The 25,129-nt window shown below is 36.8% G+C and overlaps 1 protein-coding gene across 1 annotated transcript; it reads left to right on the forward strand.

Moving 5' to 3' along the window:
- Positions 1–5,984: 5,984 nt before the first annotated feature.
- LOC125145345 (CD276 antigen homolog) lies at positions 5,985–20,780 on the forward strand. Its single transcript, XM_047817487.1, has 7 exons — positions 5,985–6,023; positions 6,224–6,278; positions 9,195–9,548; positions 10,239–10,589; positions 10,757–10,861; positions 10,963–11,061; positions 20,716–20,780. The coding sequence occupies exons 1-7, from the start codon at positions 5,985–5,987 to the stop codon at positions 20,778–20,780; spliced, it is 1,068 nt and encodes a 355-aa protein (XP_047673443.1).
- The last annotated feature ends 4,349 nt before the right edge of the window (positions 20,781–25,129 follow it).

Here is a 25,129-nt window from a genome sequence, read left to right on the forward strand (position 1 = left end):
AGCAAATAAGAATATGTGACCGGTTGTATAGACAAAGTACGATATGTCTAGAAAAAATTGACAGTAAAAAGACAGCAGTTCAGATCAGGTTTATGTTATTATCCAGCTGGCAGATGATCCACGTTTATTTCTGAAGAGAAGAATCAGGTTCCTGTTACACTGCAGACATTACAGTTGTCTTCAGCGGCTTCAGGTTTATCAATGAATTAAAGGAAATCTGAAATAAATACTGTGTGTAATTGTAGAATTTCCCAAATTAATGTTCTCTCTTTCAATAATGCTCAGGAAAATAACAGAAAAAAGAACAGTGTTCCTGCAGGAACAAAACAATCGGGAATGAGATTACCCTAATTACCTTATGACAAAGATGTAAAAAAAAATGGATAAGTACAGTATGTTATAACTAAAGAAGTGATCTCAGCATATAGCAAAAAATTTAATATTCATTTTAAAGTGCAATTTTCATTTTGTAATTAGGCCCTGAATAATATATATATATCTTTTCTTTTTTTTTTTTTAATTTATTCATATTGTGAAAAAAGATTATCAATGTTGATTTTACAAATAACTTTGGATATTTTTTTTAGTAAGGGTGCTACATAATAATAATAATAATAATAATAATAATAATAATAATAATAATAATAATAATAATGGTATTTAGTTAGTTTTATTGTTTCTTATAATGATTCTAAAGCAAGAAAAACCTAAGCTGTGCCTTGCAAAAGTATTCATACCCACTTTTTCACATTTTGACAAGTTACAACCACAAACAAAAATGTATTTTATTAGGATTTTATGTGATAGACCAACACAAAGTGGCACATAATTGTGAAGTGGAAGGAAAATGATACATGGCGTCAAAATTTCTTTTACAATAAATATCTGAAAATTGTGGTGTGCATTTTTATTCAGCCCCCTTTACTCTGATACCCCTAAATAAAATCCAATGAAACCAACTGCCTTCAGAAGTCACCTAATTACTAAACAGAGTGTACCTGTGTGTAATTTAATCTCAGTATAAATAAAGCTGTTTTGTGAAGCCCTCATAGGGAACATTAGCAAACAAACAACATCATGACGGACAGGGGCGGTTCTAGACCTATTTTAGGGTGGCTCCAGCCCCACTGCCTGTGATCTCAGCCACCCTAAAACCATAAGTATAATTTTTACTTTTAAAAAATAAAAATTACGTTAAAATGCAGGACATGATGTCTATGTGAAAGAAAATTATTTATCAGTTTGCTCAGGGAATGAAATTTTTTTACTTTACTTTTACGCGCGTGCATTGTGGGCTTTCAACAGAGCATCTGCTGTCTGCTTTATCGGAACAGAGAAGCACAGGCATGTAGTTAGTTTTCATAGTATAGTAGCATAGTATAGTAGTTTCAGTAGTTTTCATTATTTAATTGGAGACATTTCTTTTAAAATGTATTTTATGTCATCCCACAAGTAAGTTTGTGGGAGGTAGAGTTATAAAAATAGAGTTCACTACTACTGCATGTTTCTGCTATAGTAGTGAACTTAATGTAGAGAGATTTGTGTGTGGCTATAGTATATACAGTATACAGTATTATGTTGACATTAAAAAAAAAAGTTATACCAGTGGAATTTCACTATTCTTAGAGTTGATAGCACAAACAAAATATTAATGCAAGCAATTCATTCAATACTAAATAAAAATAACATTTATTGATTTGGTCTTTGTCTTGTGAATATTTTTTTAAATTAATGACTGCATTCATTGGACACACTGTTTGTAGAGAATGCACACATACATGAACTGATTTGATTCAAGACTGACATCATTACATCATGCATAACATTTGTACACTTTTGCCATTTTAAATAATACCATAACTTTTGGCTTACTATGTAGTCATATAATATATAATATAAAACTCTTCTTGTTTTAAATTCTCACTGAGGGCTAAACCCCCTAAAAATGAAATCCTAGAACCGCCCCTGATGACGACCAAAGAACACACCAGAAAGGTCAGGGATAAAGTTGTGGAGAAGTTTAAAGCAGGGTTAGGTTATAAATTAATATCCAAGCCTTGAACATCTCACGGAGCACTGTACAATCCATCATCCGGAAATGAAAGAGTATGGCACAACTGCAAGCCTACCAAGACATGGCCGTCCACCTAAACTGACATTAATCAGAGAAGTAGCCAAGAGGCCCATGATATCTCCAGAGGAGCTGCAGAGATCCACAGCTCAGGTGGGAGAATCTGTTCACAGAACAACTATTAGTTGTGCACTCCACAAATCTGGTCTTTGTGGAAGAATGGAAGAAGAAAGCCAATGTTGAGAGAAAGCCATAAGAAATCCCGTTTGCAGTTTGTTACAAGCCATGTTGGGGACACAGCAAGCATGTGGAAGAAGGTGCTCTGGTCAGATGAGACCAAAATTGAACTTTTTGGCCAAAATTCAAAACGTTATGTGTGGCGGAACCCTAACACTGCACATCACCGAGAACACACCATCCCACCATGAAACATGGTGGTGGCAGCATCATGTTGTGGGGATCCTTTTCTTCAGCAGGGACAGGGAAGCTAGTCAGAGTTGATGGGAAGATGGAAGGAGCCAAATACAGGGCAATCTTTGATGAAAGCCTGTTAGAGTCTGCAAAAGACTTGAGACTGGGGTGGAGGTTCACTTTCCAGCAAGACAATGAGCCTAAACATACAGCCAAAGCTACAATGGAGTGGTTTAGATCAAAGCATATGCATGTGTTAGAATAGCCCAGTCAAAGTCCAGACCTAAATCCAATTGAGAATCTGAGGCGAGACTTGAAAATCGCTGTTCACAGAAGCTCGCCATCCGATCTGACTGAGCTTGAGCAATTTTGCAAAAAAGAATGGGCAAAATTTTCACTCTCTAGATGTGCAAAGCTGGTAGAGACATACCCCAAAAGACTTGCAATTGTCTTTAATAATTGTAATTGCATCGAAAGGTGGTTCTACAAAGTATTGACTCAGTGGGGCTGAATACAAATGCATGCCACACTTTTCAGATATTTATTTGAAAAAAAAAATCTGGACACCATTTATCATTTTTCTTCCACTTCACAATTATGTGCCACTTTGTGTTGGTCTATCATATAAAATCCTAATACATTTTTTTGTGGTTGTAACGTGTCAAACTGTGAAAGTTCAGTGGATATGAATACTTTTGCAAGGCACTGTACTGTATTTACTCAGCAGTCATGAAAGTCACCAGTGGTTTTGGTTCATCTTAACTGTGTGAATCTGCTTTTCTGTATTTTATTAAGAATAAACAGTCTTACTGATCCACATCTGGAGGATTCAGTGTCAGGTTACAGTCCTGTAACCAATAGATATTATACAGTGTTGAGCTGAACAGTAAAAACAACATTAGAGAAACAGCTTTCAGTTTATTTCATTTTATTTTTGCATTTAAACAACACAAAGCTATGGAGCCCGCATGGTCACCCCTTGGAGAAAAGAAAACAAGACCCGCAAATCAGTGATCACGGTTTTGTAATTCGTCCCCTCGCGAATTATTAAACAGTTCCCTCAGTTTTACAAACATCGTGCGCACAGATTAATTAAAAGTACAGCCAACCAAAGAATTGAGAGCTGGTGGGGTATTCTTAGAAAAGAATGTGTGGATTTATGGCTTGAATATTTTCACCAGATTAAAGATGAAGGCTACAGTACTTTGATGGCAGCTTTCTGGACAAGAACCTTGTGTTATTCTGTTTCCTGGGTTTGATCCAGGTACTGTAAATATTGAACACACACAATGTATTTTTTACACTTTTAAATACACATCATTTTGTTTATTTGATAGGATTTCCAAGGCCCAAGCAGAGATAGAGAGAGAGAGAGAGAGAGAGAGAGAGAGAGAGAGAGAGAGAGAGAGAGAGAGAGGGAGATTTCATTCATATAATTAACTTTAAGTCCCAGCAGAACCTAAGAGAAATAGTCTATTCCCTTGTTTGTTCAATGATCCTTCAATGGACCTGTCCAAATGGCGTTCTGCCAATGAGATCATAGTTGCTTCAATAGGTAAAACTCTTCAACCCGAGAGCCCGAAATTTGCTCTTACTTTTGGAGAGAGAGAGAGAGAGAGAGAGAGAGAGAGAGAGAGAGAGAGAGAGAGAGAGAGAGAGAGAGAGAGAGAGAGATTAAACAATACTCTTTATGGCTTTCATAGGAAGGCTCTATTAAGAAATAGCCTTGTACCCCATGGTCGGCTGCATGTCATGTACACTCTTCCTTAATTATATGGGACAGAAGACTACATAAGCCAAGTGCCAGTGGAAGACTGTGACACCTGTGAAGATCAATGGATCCATCGCTCTGACATCCCTGATGAGAACATTTTCACCCTGTGTTCACACATCATGGCACAACATCAGCTTTGTATTCCCAAGGACAGGTTTACAGCACTTAATCTGTATCTTGCACTAAGAGCTTAAGAGACAAGAGCTTATTACAGTGTTAAATATTGTGAGATTAAAACATGTTAAAAAGCCATTAGCACTGAAATGTTGTTATGGACAGTTTAACAGACAGTTATTTCATTAGATTATTATTATTAGAGTTCCATTCATTTCACAGATGTAGATATGTTTTAAATGTTATTGATGAAGTCTTGTATACTTCATATGCATATTTTAATAAAAGGAGACAGCTTTCTTTTTGATTCATTTTCGTTATTTTTGAAAACTGTAGGTAGTTGAATAGTATTAATTAATGAACTCCCGATGAAAAAAAATTTAAACATGAAACTTTTCCTTGCAATATAGAAGCCTTTATTATTGCCACATATACATTTCAGCACAGTGGAATTATTTTTCATACCCATTTTTCACATACCCCAACTGAGGAGTTTGGGGTCAGAGTGCAGGGGCAGCTATGATACAGCACCCCTGGAGCAGGGAGGGTTGAGGGCCTTGCTCAAGGGCCCAACAGTGGCAGCCTGACTGTGCTGTGCCTTGATGTGCAGGACAACAAAAATAACAACAAAAATTACAAAAATAACAAGAAAAATAAGTACATGTCAGGAAACTTTGATGAGATGGAGGCTGTGGATGAGACAAAGAAACAGTCATATCCTGCTGCACTGTCTGACCACCTAGGATAAACACAAATAGACAGTTAAAGATAAATGTAATTTTAATTAAGGAATATAACATACCTATTCTTTTTTATTATTGGAATCCTTACCTTTACACAATATCCATTACCCATATGTTTGCATCGAGGTCATTTATGAACTCCTCCCCAAACTCAGGGTATGAAGTACTTTCCTAACTGGAAACGTGCTTTACGTTGTACTGTATGTAATATTTAAGTAATATTTTAATCAGATGCTACTTCCATTCGTGCATTTAAAAGTAGCATGAAATTTTAAATAGTTCTGCAATTTTATATAATTTTTAAAGACTTATTTGGTTAATATGTTTATTAAATAACTATATACAATTGCATCTTATTCCTTTATTAATCCGTGCGCACAGTTTGTAAAACAGAGGGAACAGTTTAATAACCCGTGAGTACGGTTTATAAACTGAGGGGACGTATTACAAAACCCTGATCACAGATTTGCGGATTTTGTTTTCTTTTCTCCAAGGGCTGACCAGGCGGGTCTGTACAAAGCCCTCATTGTTGTAGCTGTGATTTAAATTGTATTTCACGGAAAGCGACACTTGATTTACAGAGAAAACATTCCATTAACCACATGACACATACAGTGAAGTTTGATCCTTATCATTGTGCAGACATATAAATAACCTTCTTCTTAGGAAAAACGAAGGAAAAAACTTTGAAGGACCGTTTAGGAATCTACAACTTTCCCCTGATCAAAAACAATATAGTCTATTACATATTTAAAAAAAAAAAGCTGTGTTGCAGAGAGTCATTTAAATTTCAGTGAATCGAATTAAACTGATGATTCACTAATTTAATATTAATAAATTGTATATTGTACACGACAGAGCTTTAATATTTATGCAACCTCATGTTAAGAGCAGAACTCAGCTGAACACAGTTTGATAAGGATTTAAATATGATAGAAAATTTAGTCTGTTTACAAAAATTTTTAAATAAAATTTTAAAAGATTATTAACACAACACATATTTGTACAATGTGCTCAGGTGTTATTGGAGGGTGTGGTTGGGGGGGGGGGCATACAGGTACATGTTACCCAAGTGAAAGAGAAATGTGTTTTTTGTTGTTTTCTTCACAGGGGACTGTTCTGAAAATGTACTTTTATTTGTTGCTGATAGTTTTCATCTGTGACGGTAATGTAAAGTATAATTCTGCTTATTAGTGCTCTGTGAATCCACTTTTAGTTATATGAAGCTGAAATGCAGTGTAAGATTTTATCTGTGTGAAGATGTTTTTTTTAACTCATAGTAGTTTGTCTTGAGAACTGCATTTCAACCTGAACCAGGAAGTAGAAATATATAAATACATAATATTACATTTACATACATAAATACACTCATTTTATAATATATAAATACTTATATAAATACATTTCTATCATGTATTTAACACTTATATAAATATAGTTTTTGATATAAAATACATTAGTAATTGGTAAATCACTAAATCTAACAGAAGTGTGTATTGTGTCATTTGTTAAAAACAAAAATTGAGGGTTTGATTCATGCATTTGCAGGAAGTTATAATGCGCTTCCTTACAAGGATCAAAAAGTATGAAAATTACTAGATAAATTTATATTTATAAACTAGATACAGTCATGGACAAATTTGAATAATCATTGAATAGTCATGGTTATTAGTATATAAAAACCGAGGAGGATTTTCTGATGACAGATTTGCAGTAGAATAAAGTTTTTAAGATATTTTTACAATGGAGAAAAATGTTTGTACAAGAAATTACAGTTTTAATTTTCATTACTGTAAATATCACCAAGTATCAGTGATTAATTTGAGGGAAAATCACCGCTCAGTAATTTGTTGACTGGAACACTGGGGATCAGTGATTGTTTGTTGTCTTACACCCTGTTTTGTGATCGGAGTGAACCTGCCCTTCTCAGCTTGTGTATTTAGCAGCTGTTATGTGAACAGTCTCTACCATCTTCTCAACATCACTAGATTTGTCATGATTTTTCTTTTCTTCATTCTGACTGTTTTACAGACTTAACCAACAAACACCAAGAACAGAATTAAAATCAGAACACTAATACAGCGGATCAATAATAATAATAATAATAATAATAATAATAATAATAATAATAATAATAATAATTCTTATTATAGTTATTGGTAGTTATATTATTGTTTCTTATAATGAATACAGGGGTTTCATTCCATTAGGTTTCTAACGCAAGAAAAACTAAAGCAAATATTTGCACAGCAGTCATGAAAGTCTACAGTGGTTTTGGTTCAACTTGTCAAGTCAAGTCAAGAAGCTTTTATTGTCATTTCAACCATATATAACTGTTACATTACACAGTGAAATGAGACAACGTTTCTCCAGGATCATGGTGCTACATATAACAAAGACAGGGCTAAATACTTAGTAAGTAGTGTGAATGTGTGAATCTGATTATTCAGATCTGAATTTCATTAAAAAAAAAAAAAATCTTACTGATCCACATCTGGTGTCAGGTTACAGTTCTGATCATAAGACTCTTGTGAACATTGTGAAATGCCAATCTGAGCAGCAAAAAGCCATTAGAGAAACACTTTTGTTTTTATTTGATTTTTGCTTTAAAGTAGGCTTGGACAATACAAAACACTTATTGTTGTAGCCGTGATTTAAAATTGTATGTCACAGAAAGTGTCTGTGATTGACAGAGAAAACATTCCATTAACCACATAACACATTAAAGTGAAGTTTGATCCTCATCATTATGCACAGTTATAAATCACTTCTTAGTCTTCTTAGGAAACACGAAGAAAAAAAAAACATTGAAGGACTGTTCAGGTATTTCGCCTGATCAAAAGACTGTAGTCTATTTTATATTTGTAAAGAAGCAGTTTTGCAGGGATCTATTTAAATTTCAGTGAATCGTATTAAACTGATGATTCACTAATTGAATATTAATAATTTTATAATTATAATAATTTTATTTTCATTCTAATTTTTAATAAACTCAAATTGTATATTTTACACAGCAAAGCTTCAATAGTTATGCAACCTCATTCTAAAAGCAGAACTCATCTGATCACAGCTTGAAATGATTTAAAGATGATAGAAATTGTAGTTAGTTTACAAAATAAATTGTAAAAGATTATTAACACAACAAATATTTATTGTGACTGCGTTGATAATTGACTTTTATTTGTTGCTGTTAGCTTTTATCTGAGAGAGTAATGTGAACTACTATTCTGCTTGTTGGTGTTCTGTGAATTCACTTTTAGTTATACGAAGCTGAAATGCAATGTAAATGCAGTGAAGATGTTTTATCCCTGATTCAACTCATCATAGTCACCTGGAAAACTGCAGATCAACCTGAACCATGAAGAGAACATATATATTTGTATAATATATAATTACATTTGTAATCACTAAATCCATTTCATGTTTATTGTGGCATTTGTGGTAGTGATAATGAGTGATAATGCTCTTCCTCTGTAGATACGGTACAAGGATCAAAAAGTTTCTAGAATAATAATTCAGCTCCTCCAGTCAGTGGGATGAACTCTGCCCAGGAGCCAAAACCTCGGCTTTAAAAGGTTTCATTAAGGTTTCTGTGGTCCATCTCAGTGAATCACACGAACATATACTCATTCACAACTGGGGCAATTTAGTGTAACTCGTCTATTGAGATATTCTTTCCTGCAGAACCAGAAGTACAGGGAGCTTGTTCGGAATTAAACCTGATCTGACTCCACCTACAAGCCAAACCCTAAACCTATCAAATTACCATAATTCATAATTTAAGCTTTAAACAAGAAATGCTGTACAACACAGAATAATAAAGATATTTATCCAACCTGAGGCACACTGAGTTACCTCCTACACCTGGACTTTGGTTTATCTTAGCCAAGGTAACATAAGGCGGATCAGATTGGATGCCACCCTTTGAACTTTTGTTTCTAAACAGAGTAAAGGAAACTGATATTGTCTATGTGAAGGCAACCCACACAACTGTGGGAAGGATATTGAGACATGCTGACCTGAACAGCAGTTAACACATTAGGTCGACATCTTTTAACAGTGTTTTTTCTTTTCAATTTAGGGTTCAATGTCCACGGTCCACCTGGTCCTCTCATTGTTCGGCTTGGAGACTCAGTGATGCTGCCCTGCTTTGTGGAAACTCCTCTTCCATTGGATGAACTGGAATTGGAATGGAAAAGAATTGACAGTGAAACTCTAGTGCACTTGTGGCAGGATGAAGAGAGTCGAAAAGAGTCTCAGAACTATCATGAACAGCATTATCATGAAAGGGCTCATTTCTTCACAGAGGAGATCGCTCATGGAAACTTCTCCCTCCTGCTTACAGATGTGACCAGTAAAGATGCAGGAGTTTATAAGTGTGCTGTTTACACAAAGCTGGATTCTGGAGAAACTCTGATTGAAATAAAGGAGATTGGTGGGTAAACATTTTTATAAACCTAATTATGTTGGCTTTGGAGAAGCCATTCTGTTTTCATCTTTAAGCTTAGACAAAAATTTATCATGAGTAACTCCTCCTAGAGCTTTCGCGCCACATGCACCAAATACACCAAACTTGGCCAGCTCCTTTAGGGTGATACTCCGAACAAAGTTTTAAATTGGTGTATTGACTGGCCTTCCGGTTGTCCCGCAGTCCTACCCCAAATTCTTTTTACAAATCAAAAAACTTTTTACAGCATGGACATATGACATATCAAAACACTCAGAACAATGAGGGGAACTTCCTCACGGGTATTCTGATGATGTCACATGATGTCACAAGAAAACAAAAAACATTAGCACAACACAGACATGTGGCACATCAAAACACTCAGCCCAAGGAGGGGAATTGCATCACAGGTTTTCGGGTGACGTCACATGCTCATATCCACTTGCCTCCAAATGTTTTGCCACCCTAGCGCTCCACTATATTTCACAAGTTTTATGTCCACTTGCCTCCAAAAAGCACCGGCCTTTGCGAATACTTGCCTCGTCAAAGCCTGTTGCGACAAACGTTACAAATCTAGTTCAGATTATATTCTGTAAAAATACTTCATTTTTAAAGTGAGATCAGTAGTTATTGTTTTTATGTCTAATTAAAATTGCAAACTTATAATTCCCAATACAGAGCGCTTGATTGTCTCTGGAGCCCACATTATATCTACAAATGCAGGTGAAGATATCACTCTGAATTGCTCTGTAGACTCTCATATCACACCAGAAAAGATAGAAGAGGTGTCATGGAAGAAAACTGATGAAGATATCTTACTGCTGCTCTATCAGGAGGGTGAGATCCTGACAGAGTCGACTGGTAAGAGATACGTGGACAGAGTAGAATTCTTCAGTGATGCAGAAAGAAACAAAGGAAACTTCTCTTTAAGACTGAAGAATGTCCGAACAGAAGACAAAGGGCTGTATATGTGTTTAGTGTTCTCTGGGGAATTATCAGCTAACACAACTGTGGAGATACAGCAGCTGGGTAAGTCACTGTATTTTTCTACACAAAACTTATAAAGATGCAGCAGAGCTGAGTGTCTTAATAAGTTTGATATGGATTAACAGGGCTAACATCATGTGGTGTGCATTACTCAACAAAGCAAAATTGGACCTGCTCATTTTAATAACTCTGGTGTCTCTGTCACACAGGTCTTTCCTTTCTGCATATTGCAATTTTAATTTTGTGTATTCTTGGATTTGTAATCGGATCACTTATACTAGGCTCCCTATCTTACACATCTTATAAAAAGGAAGGTAAGTCTGGTCTTCATTTTAATACCTCAGAAGTAAGTTGGTAAGTTTACATTTGAACTCAAAGTAAATTTAATACAAATGTTTTGTTTATTTGTTTGTAGAGGACAGCAGCAGAAGAGCCCTAGCTATACAGTGTGCACATGTCCTTTGTCCTAACATTACTATGTCCATTGTCTTCATCCTCTGGGGTTTCACTGATGGTAATTATTGTTTCTTATATTTACATATATTTACAAGCTTTGAAGATTAAAGTTGATATCGAGTGTGTTGCTCTTATAGTTTGTGTGTGTGGTAAAACACTGTACGTAAAACACTCTGTGCACACACTGCCCCCACCTGGTGACAGCCCAAAATGCATTCACAACATTGGCTCCTACACACCGGCCTCATAATTGTTGGTGTGTAACTACAATTCAGTGTTTCCCGCAGCACTTTGTAGTTCTACCGCCTTAACTACGCGCTTCACACCGTGAGCACACACGCGCGCCACATGGCCGAAATCAGAGAAAGACGTGGTCCGTCACTGTCTGGAGGATAAATAGCCAGTTGATAGAACGCGTGTCCGTGAGAACTGTAAGTGGACTTACATTTTGGGTTCATTTAAGCCTTTTATTGTATTCGTCTATAGTTCTTGCAAATTTAAAGTTAGCTGGTGATTTTGTTGTTTGAGTTCTTCACCTGCTAGCTAGGTCGCACGTGCCTGTTTTTAATAATTGTTAAACGTAGTACAGAGTCTGTGGTCTATCTCACAAAGAAGCCCTGCCCCCCGCCCAACCCTACTGCCTTAACTAACAAGTTTTCTGCGGGAAACCTTGCAATTATCTTGAAATTATTCAAAAGGAGCCAAAAAAGGGTTTATGTGCACTGTATGCATGTTCTTTGAAGATCAGACCTTTGTATCTTCAAAGAACATGCATTTTACAGACCGAACAAGTCCCTTTTTGTCAGGATATGTCTGAATGATTTTGACTAATGACCAGGCACCACGTGGAGCAGTTAGTTCCATGATGACCACAATATCACCAACAACAAAGTTTCTACATAGTTTCATCCATTTTTGTCGTTCTTGAAGCAATGGAAGATTCTCCCTTATCCACCTTTTCCAAAAGAGATCAGACAGATATTGAACTTGTCGCCATCTACTTCTGATATACAAATCACTTTCTTGAAATAGTCCCGGTGGAAGAAGTGGTTTTGTTCTTAACTACAAGATGTGATTGGGTGTGAGAGCTTCTAAGTCGTTTGGATCTTCAGAAATCTTTGTAATAGGGCGGTCATAAAGAATGGCTTCAATTTCACAAGAATAGTGTGAAAGCTCATCATCCAAGTGTTGTTGTCGAAGAGTGGAGTACAACACTTTCTTTATAAGACAAACGAGCCTTTCCCACACACCTCCATGTTGTTGTCCAGCAGGGGGATTAAAGGTCCATGTTATTCCTTCTGATAGAAAATTGCGCTGTATTTTATCATGATCCACTGTCTTCAAAGCATTCCTAAGCTCTCTCTCTGCTCCAATAAAATTTGTGCCGTTATCAGATCTTAAATGCAACACTTGCCCAGGATGACACATGAAACAGCGAATGCAGTTTATACAAGAATTCGTATCCAGAGAGTAGGCTACTTCAAGATTTACTGCTCGACTGGTCATGCGGGTAAATATGACCCCATACCTTTTCACAACACTGCGGCCTCTTTTCACATCAATAGGTCCAAAGTAGTCCACACCAGTATTAGTAAAATGAGGCAAATCTGGCACAATCCATTCCTTTGGTAAGTCAGATGTTTTTTGTTCTCCAATTTTGCCTTGGAAACGTCGTCATACAACACATTCCAAGATTACCTATCTGCAAGTGGAGTTTGCCTTAATAATCCAGTACCTTTTTCACTGTGTTGACAGCATATTCTTTCTCCCCATATGACCTAGTTGTTTATGAACATGCTGCGTAATAAGTTTGGATATATGATGTTCCTTTGGCAGAATAACAGGGCATTTCATTTCCTCAGGCATTGCTGTTCTACTAAGTCTTCCACCCACTCTAACTAAACCATCCATCAATACTGGATCAAGCTTATAGATGTTACTACTCATTTTAACTCCAGATGTTCCACTTTGCAAGGAAGAGATTTCCTGTTTGAATGCTTCGTGTTGAGAAAATTCAATAATTGATCATTCTGCTTGAGAAAGATCATCCGGTGTAAGACTTTGACCACAAAATCCAGTGTGGAACCTTTTCATTTCCTCTTTAATTGTGCCCTGCTCCACTGTAGAATTGTTAGTTCCAGAAGTAAATGAGGACTGAATAAACATTCTGTGTTGCTTGAGTTTCAAGAGCACATCTTTGAACTTTATAACCCATTCCACTGCAGTTTTCAATTTTGTCCAATCAGAAAAATAATTCAAAAGTTGATGAGTAGCACTGTCCAAACATTTGGAAATGATTACCTATTACCAGCTATTACCACTCTGTCCTTTTTAACCTCTGGATCATCCTTTAAGCCTCGGTCAAAACAGGATTGAGGCCATTCCTCTGAGGATTCCAATAGAAAGTCTGGACCCTGTATCCATCTGCTGCCTTTCAAGAACTTTTTAATGGACATGCCTCTAGAGGCATCATCAGCAGGATTTTATTTTGTTCCAATATGTCTCCATTGTACAACATCTTTTGCATCCCTGATGACTGATACTCTATTTGCCACAAATGTATGAAACCTCTTGGCATCATTGGCAATGTATTTTAATACAGTTTGACTGTCTGTCCAAAACATTGACTTGGCTGGATTCAGTTCCTTCTTGAACATTTTGTCATTCTGACTGGTAAAACAGCAGCTACTAGTTCAAGTCTGGAGCGACTCTAGATTTTCCAAGCATAAAAGAAAGTCTCACCTTTCTGTTTTCATCTTCCAGACGCAAGTAAGAGACTGTTACATAACCACATTCACTTGCATCTGAAAAGTGATGCAATTGAGCCAACTTGATTTTTCTAAACTCCTTTTTCTTGATACATCTGTCCACCTTCACCATAGCTACCTTGTTGAGATGTTGCAGCCACTCTGACCACTGACATGATAGGGACTGTGGCATTTCAGTATCCCATCCAATGTTTCTTTTACACAATTCCTGTAACAACAACTTAGAAGGCAGTATTAGTGGTGAAAGAAATCCCAAAGGATTGTAAACAGAACTTATAACTGACAAAATGCCTTAAACATGAATGCATCAGATTCCACAAACCAGTGTAACCCAAGTGCTCTTCTAAAGGTAGATCATCTTTATCCAGGTTGAGATCTTTAGTTGAATTTGACAGGCGTTCTTCTAGAATACTTGCTAATACCTTACGGCTATTAATCATCCATTTGGATAGCTGGAATCCTCCTTTAGAACAGACTGCAGTTAAGTCTTTAACCATGTGAAGTGCCTCCTCTTCAGTGGGAACAGATGTTAAAAAGTCATCTACATAAAAGTTATGCAGGATTGTATTCAAGACTTTGTTTGGAAAGCAAACTCTGTAATCTTCAGCAAGTTTTCTCAAAGCAAAATTGCAACAGCTCGGTGATTCAATTCAATTCAATTTAATTCAAGTTTATTTGTATAGCACTTTTTACAATAGACATTGTCTCAAAGCAGCTTTACAGAACATAAACATAGAGCAGAAGGTAAACATAAGGAATAATAAAATAAATAAGGAGTAATAAAAGAAAAAGAATTAACAGAATAAAAATTCAAGATTATTATTAGATATATATAGTTCACAATCTGTATGTATTTATCCCCCTATGAGCAAGTCTGAGGTGACTCAGGCAGCAGTGGCAAGGAAAAACTCCCTTAAATTGGTAAAGGAAGAAACCTTGAGAGGAACCGGACTCAAGGGGGACCCATCCTCATATAGGTGACACTGGGGGTGTGATTGTAATATACAGTCAAACAAATGTTGTATTGGTGTAAGGATCATGGACTTCAGATCTCCTTAGTATCACAGAGTCTAACTGGAGATGTCTCAGGATTCTAGAGTCGGCCTCGGCTCAGTGGAGGTCCAAAGGCTTCGTCCCACAGATGACGTTGGGAGCTGGTACAATGTCTGGATGCCTCGGGATGGGTACAAAGAGAGAAGCAGTGGAGAGGGATTAACATATCTGCTGTTCATAAAAATGTGCAGGTCTGATGTACTGGTGCACGATATTATAGGATGTATTATGTGTACGACTGGCTAAAGAGATGAGTTTTTAATCTACATTTAAACTGGGAAAGTGTGTCTGAGCCCCGAACACTATCAGGAAGACTATTCCAAAGTGTGGGAGCTAAATATGAAAATGCTCTACCACCTTTAGTGGACTTAGATATTCTGGGAACTACTAGAAGTCCTGAGTTTTGTGATCTCAGAGAGCGTGAAAGGTTGTAACATGTTAGAAGACTAGCTAGATACATGGGAGCTAAACCATTAAGAGCCTTGTACGTGAGTAACAGCAGTTTGTAATCAATTCTAAACTTAACAGGTAGCCAGTGTAGAGATGATAAAATTGGGGTTATATGGTCATACTTTCTTGTCCTAGTGAGAACTCTGGCAGCTGCATTTTGGACTAACTGTAACCTATTTATTAAAGATGCAGGACAACCACCTAGTAATGCATTACAAGAGTCCAGTCTAGAGGTCATGAATGCATGAACTAGCTTCTCAGCATCAGAGACAGACAGGATGTTTCTCAGCTTGGCAATATTTCTAAGGTGGAAGAAGGCTGTTTTGGTTGTATGGGCGATATGATTTTCAAAAGACAAGTTGCCGTCTAATATAACACCCAGGTCTTTCACTGTTGAGCTACTAGTAACAGTACATCCCTCTAAATGGAAGTTAACTTGTGAGAGTTTCTGTGCACTGGTTTTTGGACCTATAAGTAGTATTTCTGTCTTATCGGAGTTTAACAACAGAAAATTGCAGTTCATCTAGTCTTTTATCTCTCTAAGGCATTGAGTTAATTTGGACACTGTGGCTATTTCATCTGGTTTTGATGAGATATATTACTGTGTGTTGTCAGCATAACAATGGAAACTAATCCCATGTCTTCTAATAATGTTCCCTAATGGAAGCATGTATATCGAGAAAAGCAGAGGTCCTAGAACTGATCCTTGAGGGACCCCATAATTAAATGGCAATAAACTGCAGGATTCACCATTTAATTCTACAAAATGGTATCGATCAGACAGGTAGGATCTAGACCAACTTAAAGCCTGTCCATGAATACTTGTTTAATTTTGTAAGCGATCTAGAAGGATGTTGTGGTCTATAGTGTCAAATGCAGCACTAAGGTCAAGTAGAACTAATAGGGACATACAGTCTTGGTCCGAAGCTAAGAACAAGTCATTTGTAACTTTAACAAGTGCTGTTTCCGTGCTGTGGTGGTGCCTGAAACCTAACTGAAACTCTTCAAGGATGTTGCTCTCCTGTAAGAAGGAGCTCAGTTGAACAGACACAACCTTTTCAAGTATTTTAGACATAAACGGAAGGTGTGAGATAGGTCTGTAATTTGATAGTTCATTTGGATCTAAGTTAGGTTTTTTTATGAGTGGCCTAATAACTGCCAACTTGAAAGACTTTGGGACATAACCTAAAGATAACGAGGAGTTAATGATATTAAGAAGGATTGTAAACAGAACTTATAACTGACAAAATGCCTTAAACATGAATGCATCAGATTCCACAAACCAGTGTAACCCAAGTGCTCTTCTAAAGGTAGATCATCTTTATCCAGGTTGAGATCTTTAGTTGAATTTGACAGGCGTTCTTCTAGAATACTTGCTAATACCTTACGGCTATTAATCATCCATTTGGATAGCTGGAATCCTCCTTTAGAACAGACTGCAGTTAAGTCTTTAACCATGTGAAGTGCCTCCTCTTCAGTGGGAACAGATGTTAAAAAGTCATCTACATAAAAGTTATGCAGGATTGTATTCAAGACTTTGTTTGGAAAGCAAACTCTGTAATCTTCAGCAAGTTTTCTCAAAGCAAAATTGCAACAGCTCGGTGATTCAATTCAATTCAATTTAATTCAAGTTTATTTGTATAGCACTTTTTACAATAGACATTGTCTCAAAGCAGCTTTACAGAACATAAACATAGAGCAGAAGGTAAACATAAGGAATAATAAAATAAATAAGGAGTAATAAAAGAAAAAGAATTAACAGAATAAAAATTCAAGATTATTATTAGATATATATAGTTCACAATCTGTATGTATTTATCCCCCTATGAGCAAGTCTGAGGTGACTCAGGCAGCAGTGGCAAGGAAAAACTCCCTTAAATTGGTAAAGGAAGAAACCTTGAGAGGAACCGGACTCAAGGGGGACCCATCCTCATATAGGTGACACTGGGGGTGTGATTGTAATATACAGTCAAACAAATGTTGTATTGGTGTAAGGATCATGGACTTCAGATCTCCTTATATAACACCCAGGTCTTTCACTGTTGAGCTACTAGTAACAGTACATCCCTCTAAATGGAAGTTAACTTGTGAGAGTTTCTGTGCACTGGTTTTTGGACCTATAAGTAGTATTTCTGTCTTATCGGAGTTTAACAACAGAAAATTGCAGTTCATCTAGTCTTTTATCTCTCTAAGGCATTGAGTTAATTTGGACACTGTGGCTATTTCATCTGGTTTTGATGAGATATATTACTGTGTGTTGTCAGCATAACAATGGAAACTAATCCCATGTCTTCTAATAATGTTCCCTAATGGAAGCATGTATATCGAGAAAAGCAGAGGTCCTAGAACTGATCCTTGAGGGACCCCATAATTAAATGGCAATAAACTGCAGGATTCACCATTTAATTCTACAAAATGGTATCGATCAGACAGGTAGGATCTAGACCAACTTAAAGCCTGTCCATGAATACTTGTTTAATTTTGTAAGCGATCTAGAAGGATGTTGTGGTCTATAGTGTCAAATGCAGCACTAAGGTCAAGTAGAACTAATAGGGACATACAGTCTTGGTCCGAAGCTAAGAACAAGTCATTTGTAACTTTAACAAGTGCTGTTTCCGTGCTGTGGTGGTGCCTGAAACCTAACTGAAACTCTTCAAGGATGTTGCTCTCCTGTAAGAAGGAGCTCAGTTGAACAGACACAACCTTTTCAAGTATTTTAGACATAAACGGAAGGTGTGAGATAGGTCTGTAATTTGATAGTTCATTTGGATCTAAGTTAGGTTTTTTTATGAGTGGCCTAATAACTGCCAACTTGAAAGACTTTGGGACATAACCTAAAGATAACGAGGAGTTAATGATATTAAGAAGAGGCTCACCAGCTTTATATAACACTTCTTTCAGTAGTTTAGTTGGGATGGGGTCTAGTGAACATGTTGTTGATTTAGCTGTAGTAATAAGTTTATCTAACTCTTCCTGTCCCGTACTTGTAAAGCTCTGTAAAGCTTTAGGTGAGATTGTGTCACTAGTTGCTCTCATATGTTGAGCATCACCTAATTTATTCCTGATACCTTCGATTTTATCAGTGAAGAATCTCATAAAATCCTCACTACTGAACTGTGATGGAATAGTGTGTTCATATTTCTGTTTTTTTGTTAATCTAGCCACTGTGCTAAATAAAAGCTAAATTCGGCTGAAAACCTTCAACAGCATCAACAATAGTCACTGTAGCTGAACTTCGCCCTCTACCATTGTAAGATATAGATTTGACTTTGTAGGACATGTGTGGTTGTGTATCTTTAATATCTCCAAAGAGAGGAATCTTTACCTGATGTTCAATAAAATCCACCATGTCTGTAAACTTGACCCTACAGCCATTCCGTTCCTGTAACTCGCACGCTATGACTCTCCATTTTCCCCTGAGTCGGTAAGGCAGTTTCATCATGATGTACTTAAGGTTCGATGAAACATTAATCTCATCCATGTACTGCAAGTTTACCATTACATTGCAATACCCTGTCAGAAACAAAGCATATACTTGCAACCCTTTAATGTCATCAGGTATTATTGTAGGCCAATTCAAAACCTTTTCCATGTATGTAGGCTGCAGTGATTTTCAACTCATGACCAAAATGTTCCTTCAACAAATCTTTGGCTTTGCTGAACCCTTGCTGTGCTGGCATATGCTGGCAGCTTCTGACCAACTCTCTCGGTTGTCCTCTAGTGTACTGTTCTAAATAAGTAATCCTGTGCATTTGTGGTCTTTCTTTCAATTCCATGCTCAAAGGCTTGAATAAAGGCAGCAAACTGTAATGGATCTCCATCGAAAATTGGAATTACTCGAGGAGGTAAAGAAGATGCCACATCCCCCCAATGAACAAGCTGAGCTGTTATATTTTCTTGTTGCTGCATAATGTTATACAGAATATCTTGTCCAGTATTAGTTTGAGAATAAGATTGTGAAGAACGAATCTGTGATTGAGAATTAGAGACTGGATTACTTTGAACAGCAGTTGTACTATCCTGTGTGCCTGCAGCGTGTTGTAGGGTTGAACATTGCATTGCAACTTGAGTAGAATTTCCAGGCAGCTCTACTTGTAAATTGTGATTCAGTGAGCATGATTTTTTACATTTTGAATCATTGAACGATTTTTTTCCGCTTCCAACATCACTGGTTCTTAAAACTGTCAACTTTGCATCGTTGGCTGCTATTTTTGCTTTCATTATGAGTTGTTCCTTTTGTCTTTTTAGTCTTTCACTTTGAATGCGAAGCCTTTCTTCCTCTGCCTCCAAAACATGTCTCTTCTCCATAGTAGCAGCATGTTGTAATAATGCAGCCTTTTCTGCCATAGCCTTTATCCATGCAGAAAAAGTTGTACTTGAAGTAGTGGTTGAACCTTTCAATGCTTTGCTGTGATGGTATTGTTTTGTGGACACATTTGAAATACTATCATCAGGTCCGATTTCACTGCTTGTTGTAGATGAAGTGTCACAGATTTTATCCCCATTCAATGATTTTCCAGTATCAGACACCCATTCACTGATATCTTTGTAAAAACCCACATTTTTAGCCATTTTAGCATTAAATCATTTGTTCTGCTTGTCAGACTCATCCGGAAACATAGGCATTTCAACAATTGAATTATGCAATTATTCAGCCTCTTTACAATACTTATCAAACTTCTTCATTTGCTTTACCACATCTGGTATAGTTTCACTTGTGATTTTGAGTGAAATTAGATCATTCACCCATTGTTTGATTTTATTTACTTGACTTAACTTCTGTTTTCTAGTCTATTGCAAATTTTCAAAGAGCAGAGCAACCCCCTTTGCAGTCATTTTTCACTCTTTTTTGTGACTCATTTTCATCAACAGCACCAACAGCAGCAACATCATCACTCTTCAGTAACGACCTTTCCACCATCAATACCAGTAGCCATTTCAGAGTCTGATTTCTCGTTTTTATCCATGAGCACCAGCACCACCAGCACGAATCAGCAGCACAGCATGTGTCTGTTTGATTCAAAACTTCAAATTCCATTGCATATAGCCTTTAACATATTAAACAGCACCCACCAGCCTTCCTTGTTGTCCGTCCTGTTTCCACATTGCGAACTTGAACAAAGTGAGCGGGATCCGTTGAATCCTCATACACCTTCCTTTATTTGCCGTTTATACAGAAATCCACTCCAATAGCGCTTCATGTATATTATCCATTCAACGCTGCTCAACGAGGAACTAGTTTGTTACTTTTGTTCCAGCAGCTCCTATAGCTCCTGATGGCTTGGATACACAATGCACGATCTACGCAAAAGACCTTTGTAGTAGATTTTAACTTGACTAATTTATTGAATATAATGCAAACATATATTTACAATCTTTGAAGATAAATGTGTGATGATAGTGTGAAAAGTGTGATGACATCCAGTGTGTTGCTCTTATAGTTTGTGTGCATGGTAAAAAACTGTACGTGTTCCCCTTCCACCAAGCCAAATTCCTCTACCTGTAAGAAACACCCATTTAAAACCCTCTGTGCACACACTGCCCCCACCTGGTGACAGCCCAAAATGCATTCACAACATTGGCTCCTACAAGTACACACAAGTTTTTCTTTGTACCACATCTGGGAATGTGTGAGAGATTAAATCTGACCACAGTCTTGCTACATGGGAGTGTTATCAAGACAATTTGGACTTATGAGATCAATTAATAACTTCCAGTTATCAAACCTGTTCCAGGAGGACTGTGCATCCTCAGGCTCTGATGCTTTTCTGTGTGCGGTTTGTACAGGAAGTGGTAGATAAAGGTAAAGCCTCCTCTTCCATTCAGGTGTACCTGGCTGCCATTTTGCCTTGTCATGTAGATTTTGTGAGAAAAACAATACTCTGATGCTCTCAACTCCACTCCCATATCTTATTCTCTTCATTGCATTTGGATGTGGTGCTGATAGTATAATCAGAACCTCTATTCAAGCCTCTGGATCATTTAGATCTTAAATTTTCAGGTGCCAGGTGCCACTGGTTGTTGACAGGACAGGGGGATCAGGAGATCTGGCTATTAGAAAACTATTTCTTGCACTGCTGTCAGCTTTATTCTCACCTTCCAAAAATGATCTACAGCCTCTCACAGGCTTGCACAATTTTTGAGTTGACCATGAGTGACCATGGTATTACTACCATGTCTGAGCATCTCATTGTACCACCCTCCTTAGACAGACTGAGGAAGAAGTGATCTTATCTAGACTGTCTAGGAGATGTTGCAGGAGTAACTTCTGCCAGACAATCCTGGCTGGTGTAAAGGAATATTGCTACTAAGGGACAATGCAAACACACCTTACTCATGCCACCTGAGATCTGGGGTTACAGTTGTAAACTAAAGATATTTAATCCCTTGTAAATTCAGTTGTGCTACGAAAGTTTAAAATATTTAGTTTAAATACTAAATAGCTAAATAGGAATTTTGATAGCTGAAATATTTCAAGAGCAATTGACAGTTATAATAATTCTAGTTTTTTTTGGTACAGTTCTGGATTAAAAAGATACTATTATGACTATAACTCACTGGGTTGTTGGTCTAACAATTTCCTTATTGGCTGAAAAATGTATTTATTTTTCCTCCAGGGAATTTTACTGAAGCAGCAACTTGTTCAGCGCTTAATTTTGCACGGATGCTTTTTCTACTTTGTATTGCTCTCGAGTTGCAAACATTTCCAGGTATGATTTGATTATTACTGGTCCTGTGAGAACTTTACAGTCATTGTTTTATTACAAAAAGTCAATTTTGGTCATGTGGCCCATAATCCAGTTTATACATGATTACAAACCCATGCCAGAATAATGCAGAGCCCCATCCTGTGTGTGTCAGAGGTAGGATTTAATGCAGTTGACACAATTTATTTATTTATTCATTTTTTATATAACCTCTTAACTAGTAGTTTGATTTTCTTTAAGAAAACTGTACATGTTAGATAACCGAACAGAAAACAAATATTTTATCGCCACCATCACAAATTTGATTTGACGTTTTTGACAGGCTTTTTGAATTCCGCTTTTTTCCCTTTTTTGTCTGAAAACCAAAAGGAGCCTTTTTTGTTGCTGTGCAGTAGAAAAATGTTTCTACATTTCTAATAAGTATATTCAATGATACCTTACATGAGCAAGGAAGTCAAATGTATGTTAAAAGAGTTTTTATTTTACATTATCGCTTACTGAGACAGACGTGAATAAGAAAATACGTTCGCTGAAGGATTACTGAAGTGAGATGAGGAATATTCATACAGCATTTTGTAATAGTCTTAGGTACAAGAGACTTAGAAGGAGGCACAAACACCTCTATCTCTTTGGTGGCGAAGGCATAAAAAAAACCTCACCTGTATCTCTCCTAGATTTTCTACCACAGTTTGAATACCACCTTTTGTCCACCTGTTGCTTTCTGCTACCTTCAAAAACACCTTCACCAGTTCATCAGTACTTTTGATTATTTAGGCATTTTGGATCTAGGAATTAGTAAAAATGTGGTCTCTATCCAGGACTAAGGATACACTTAGTCACCACATGCTGTGTATTTATTATATTGCAGATTTTCCCCAACGATTAATTACCAACTTGGCAATTCTACTACAGTACACTGTGATAACTGTTGCTGCTTATTCTCGTGAGTATAAATGAAACCATCACACCGTTACCTTCTGCAAGATCTTATTACATACTTGTAAAAAGTGTAAAGTTAGGAAAGAACCGATAAAGGAATACAATAATTTTAAAATCATGTGATTCTATGGGACAGTGGCCTGAGTATCTGCATACAGAATGTTACAGGATTGATCATAAAGTGTTATGCTTCATGGTCCCACAAAGCAGGAGCTCACTTGCAGTAAGACAGACATAGACAAATGTATTGGGCTGATCCAGGAGATGAAGTCCAGAAGTCCTCTCTCGTGTGAAGACTGATTAGTTACTCTACTCTTAGTAAATACCTTGTTGAGGTCTGCACATTAGGGGAATCATCACTTCAGCAGGGGAATCAGTGGTGAAAATTAATTTGCATGTCCACTGGCCACATGGCAAAACACATCACATCACCATGGAGGTTTTAACTTTAGAGTGTTCTCTCACTGTAACAGATTCATATAGCTGGTTCAGAGGAAGAAAGATGGTGGTGAATAAATGTAGAAATGACATTACTAACCAGCTAATTGTCTGGAGTTATTATTAAACTATAAGCAATCTACAGTCACTTCCTCAAGGGTCCAGCAGATGCAGCTTGGGATCTGACCTCACAACCTCACAGTCAGGATATCAGTGTTTTATCCACTGACCTGCCACTGCACCATAATGTTAGATAACACTACATTACACTACACAGCGGTGCCACAATCCAGCTTACATATGTCAGAACTTTGTGAGTGTATCTTTGCTCTCTCCTTGTATGTTCGCCAAGCATTTTGTTTAATTTGTTTAATTATTGTGAGATTTTTCTTCCAGATTACTTGAGAAAGAGTTCATGCAAATAAGAACAAATTATGTGCAAACTTACAGAAGGAGAAGGCAAAGATTTGTTTTCTCTTCTAAATAAGATTTCTATTTGATTATCATCTACTATTATCTATTATTATTTATCTTTTTATATCTATCTAGATAAAACATATACAAAACCCAATAGTTCATAAAGTTGTTGGAGTGTTAAAAGTGCTCCTTTATTTACTTATTCTTATCCAATTACAGTTAAACACTAAAATGAGGTACCAAAGTCTCAGGAAACTGCACAGTAAATGTTGCAACAAATTACATTTTGTAACATAAAAATTAAAACAAACAAACAAACCATGAAAGTGCTTTAAATCCAACGTATTTGTTCTCATTTCAGAGAAGAACAATTATATATTTTTCTTGTTTACATTTTTATTTAAAGACATTTCCTACATTATGTGAATACAATAGTACGAGTGCTGTACATTTTAACTGAAACTAAAAGAAGCTCCATCTTACACTGTTCAGAAAAAAGAAGCTGAACTGTAACATCACATGAGTCCATTGGAACATTTATTAAAGGACACAGTACATGTACACTACCAGTCAAAAGTTATATAACACCCATATATTTCCAGTTTTTAATAAAATTTCAACAGTTCAAGTCCAGTGAATAACCTGAAAGTTTTAGTATGATTATGTGTACCAAAAGCATTATTCCAAAAATCAGCATTAAATCCTTCCCAAGCCAGAAACCCTGGATGAATGCTGATGTCAGGGCCACACACTGCTGACACAGAGACACAGGAAATCCAGGTCTGACCTACAGAAGGTCATCAGGTCTGCAAAGAGGAGTTACAGAGACAAGATCATGGCATACTATCAGGGATCTGACCTCAAGCATATGTGGAAAGGTTGGAAAAATCTGTGACATGGGGACGTCTGCCTCTCTACCTGAAGAATTGTACACCTATGCTTGGTTTGAGGATAACATCACCTTCCCTGTAGTGAAACATTCAACAGACCTCAACAACTGAACTCTGTGTGTAAATGGCTAAGTCTGGTCAACTTAAGAAAGGCACCAGGTCCTGGTGTTCATTCTCATATCCTCAAAAATAATCTCCAAGAAGACCACCATCGTTCCTGTTCCTAAGAAATCTGCAGTCAGCTGTCTGAATTATTACTGATGCCCTGTGGTTCAGATCTCCACCATCATGACATGCTTTGAGCAGTTGTAGAAAGAATGCCACGATTGTGTTTGGCTGTTATATCTGCAAACGTACACTAAGACACTAAACTGCATACATTTCAATAAAAGCTGGAATATTGAAGATGTTCTAAAACTTTTCACCAGAAGTGTTCATGTTTCCTGCAAGATTAGATGATTTCC

This window comes from Tachysurus fulvidraco, chromosome 8 (assembly GCF_022655615.1).
Source record: "Tachysurus fulvidraco isolate hzauxx_2018 chromosome 8, HZAU_PFXX_2.0, whole genome shotgun sequence".
NCBI lineage: Eukaryota > Metazoa > Chordata > Actinopteri > Siluriformes > Bagridae > Tachysurus > Tachysurus fulvidraco.

Bases quoted from the DNA above. Each gene is read 5' to 3' on its own strand.
- LOC125145345 (XM_047817487.1), top strand. From the start codon at position 5,985: ATGCAACCTCATGTTAAGAGCAGAACTCAGCTGAACACA. The intron at 9,549-10,238 runs GTGGGTAAACAT...TTCCCAATACAG, and splicing joins GATTGAAATAAAGGAGATTG to AGCGCTTGATTGTCTCTGGA. The intron at 11,062-20,715 runs GTAATTATTGTT...TTGCTCTTATAG, and splicing joins CCTCTGGGGTTTCACTGATG to TTTGTGTGCATGGTAAAAAA.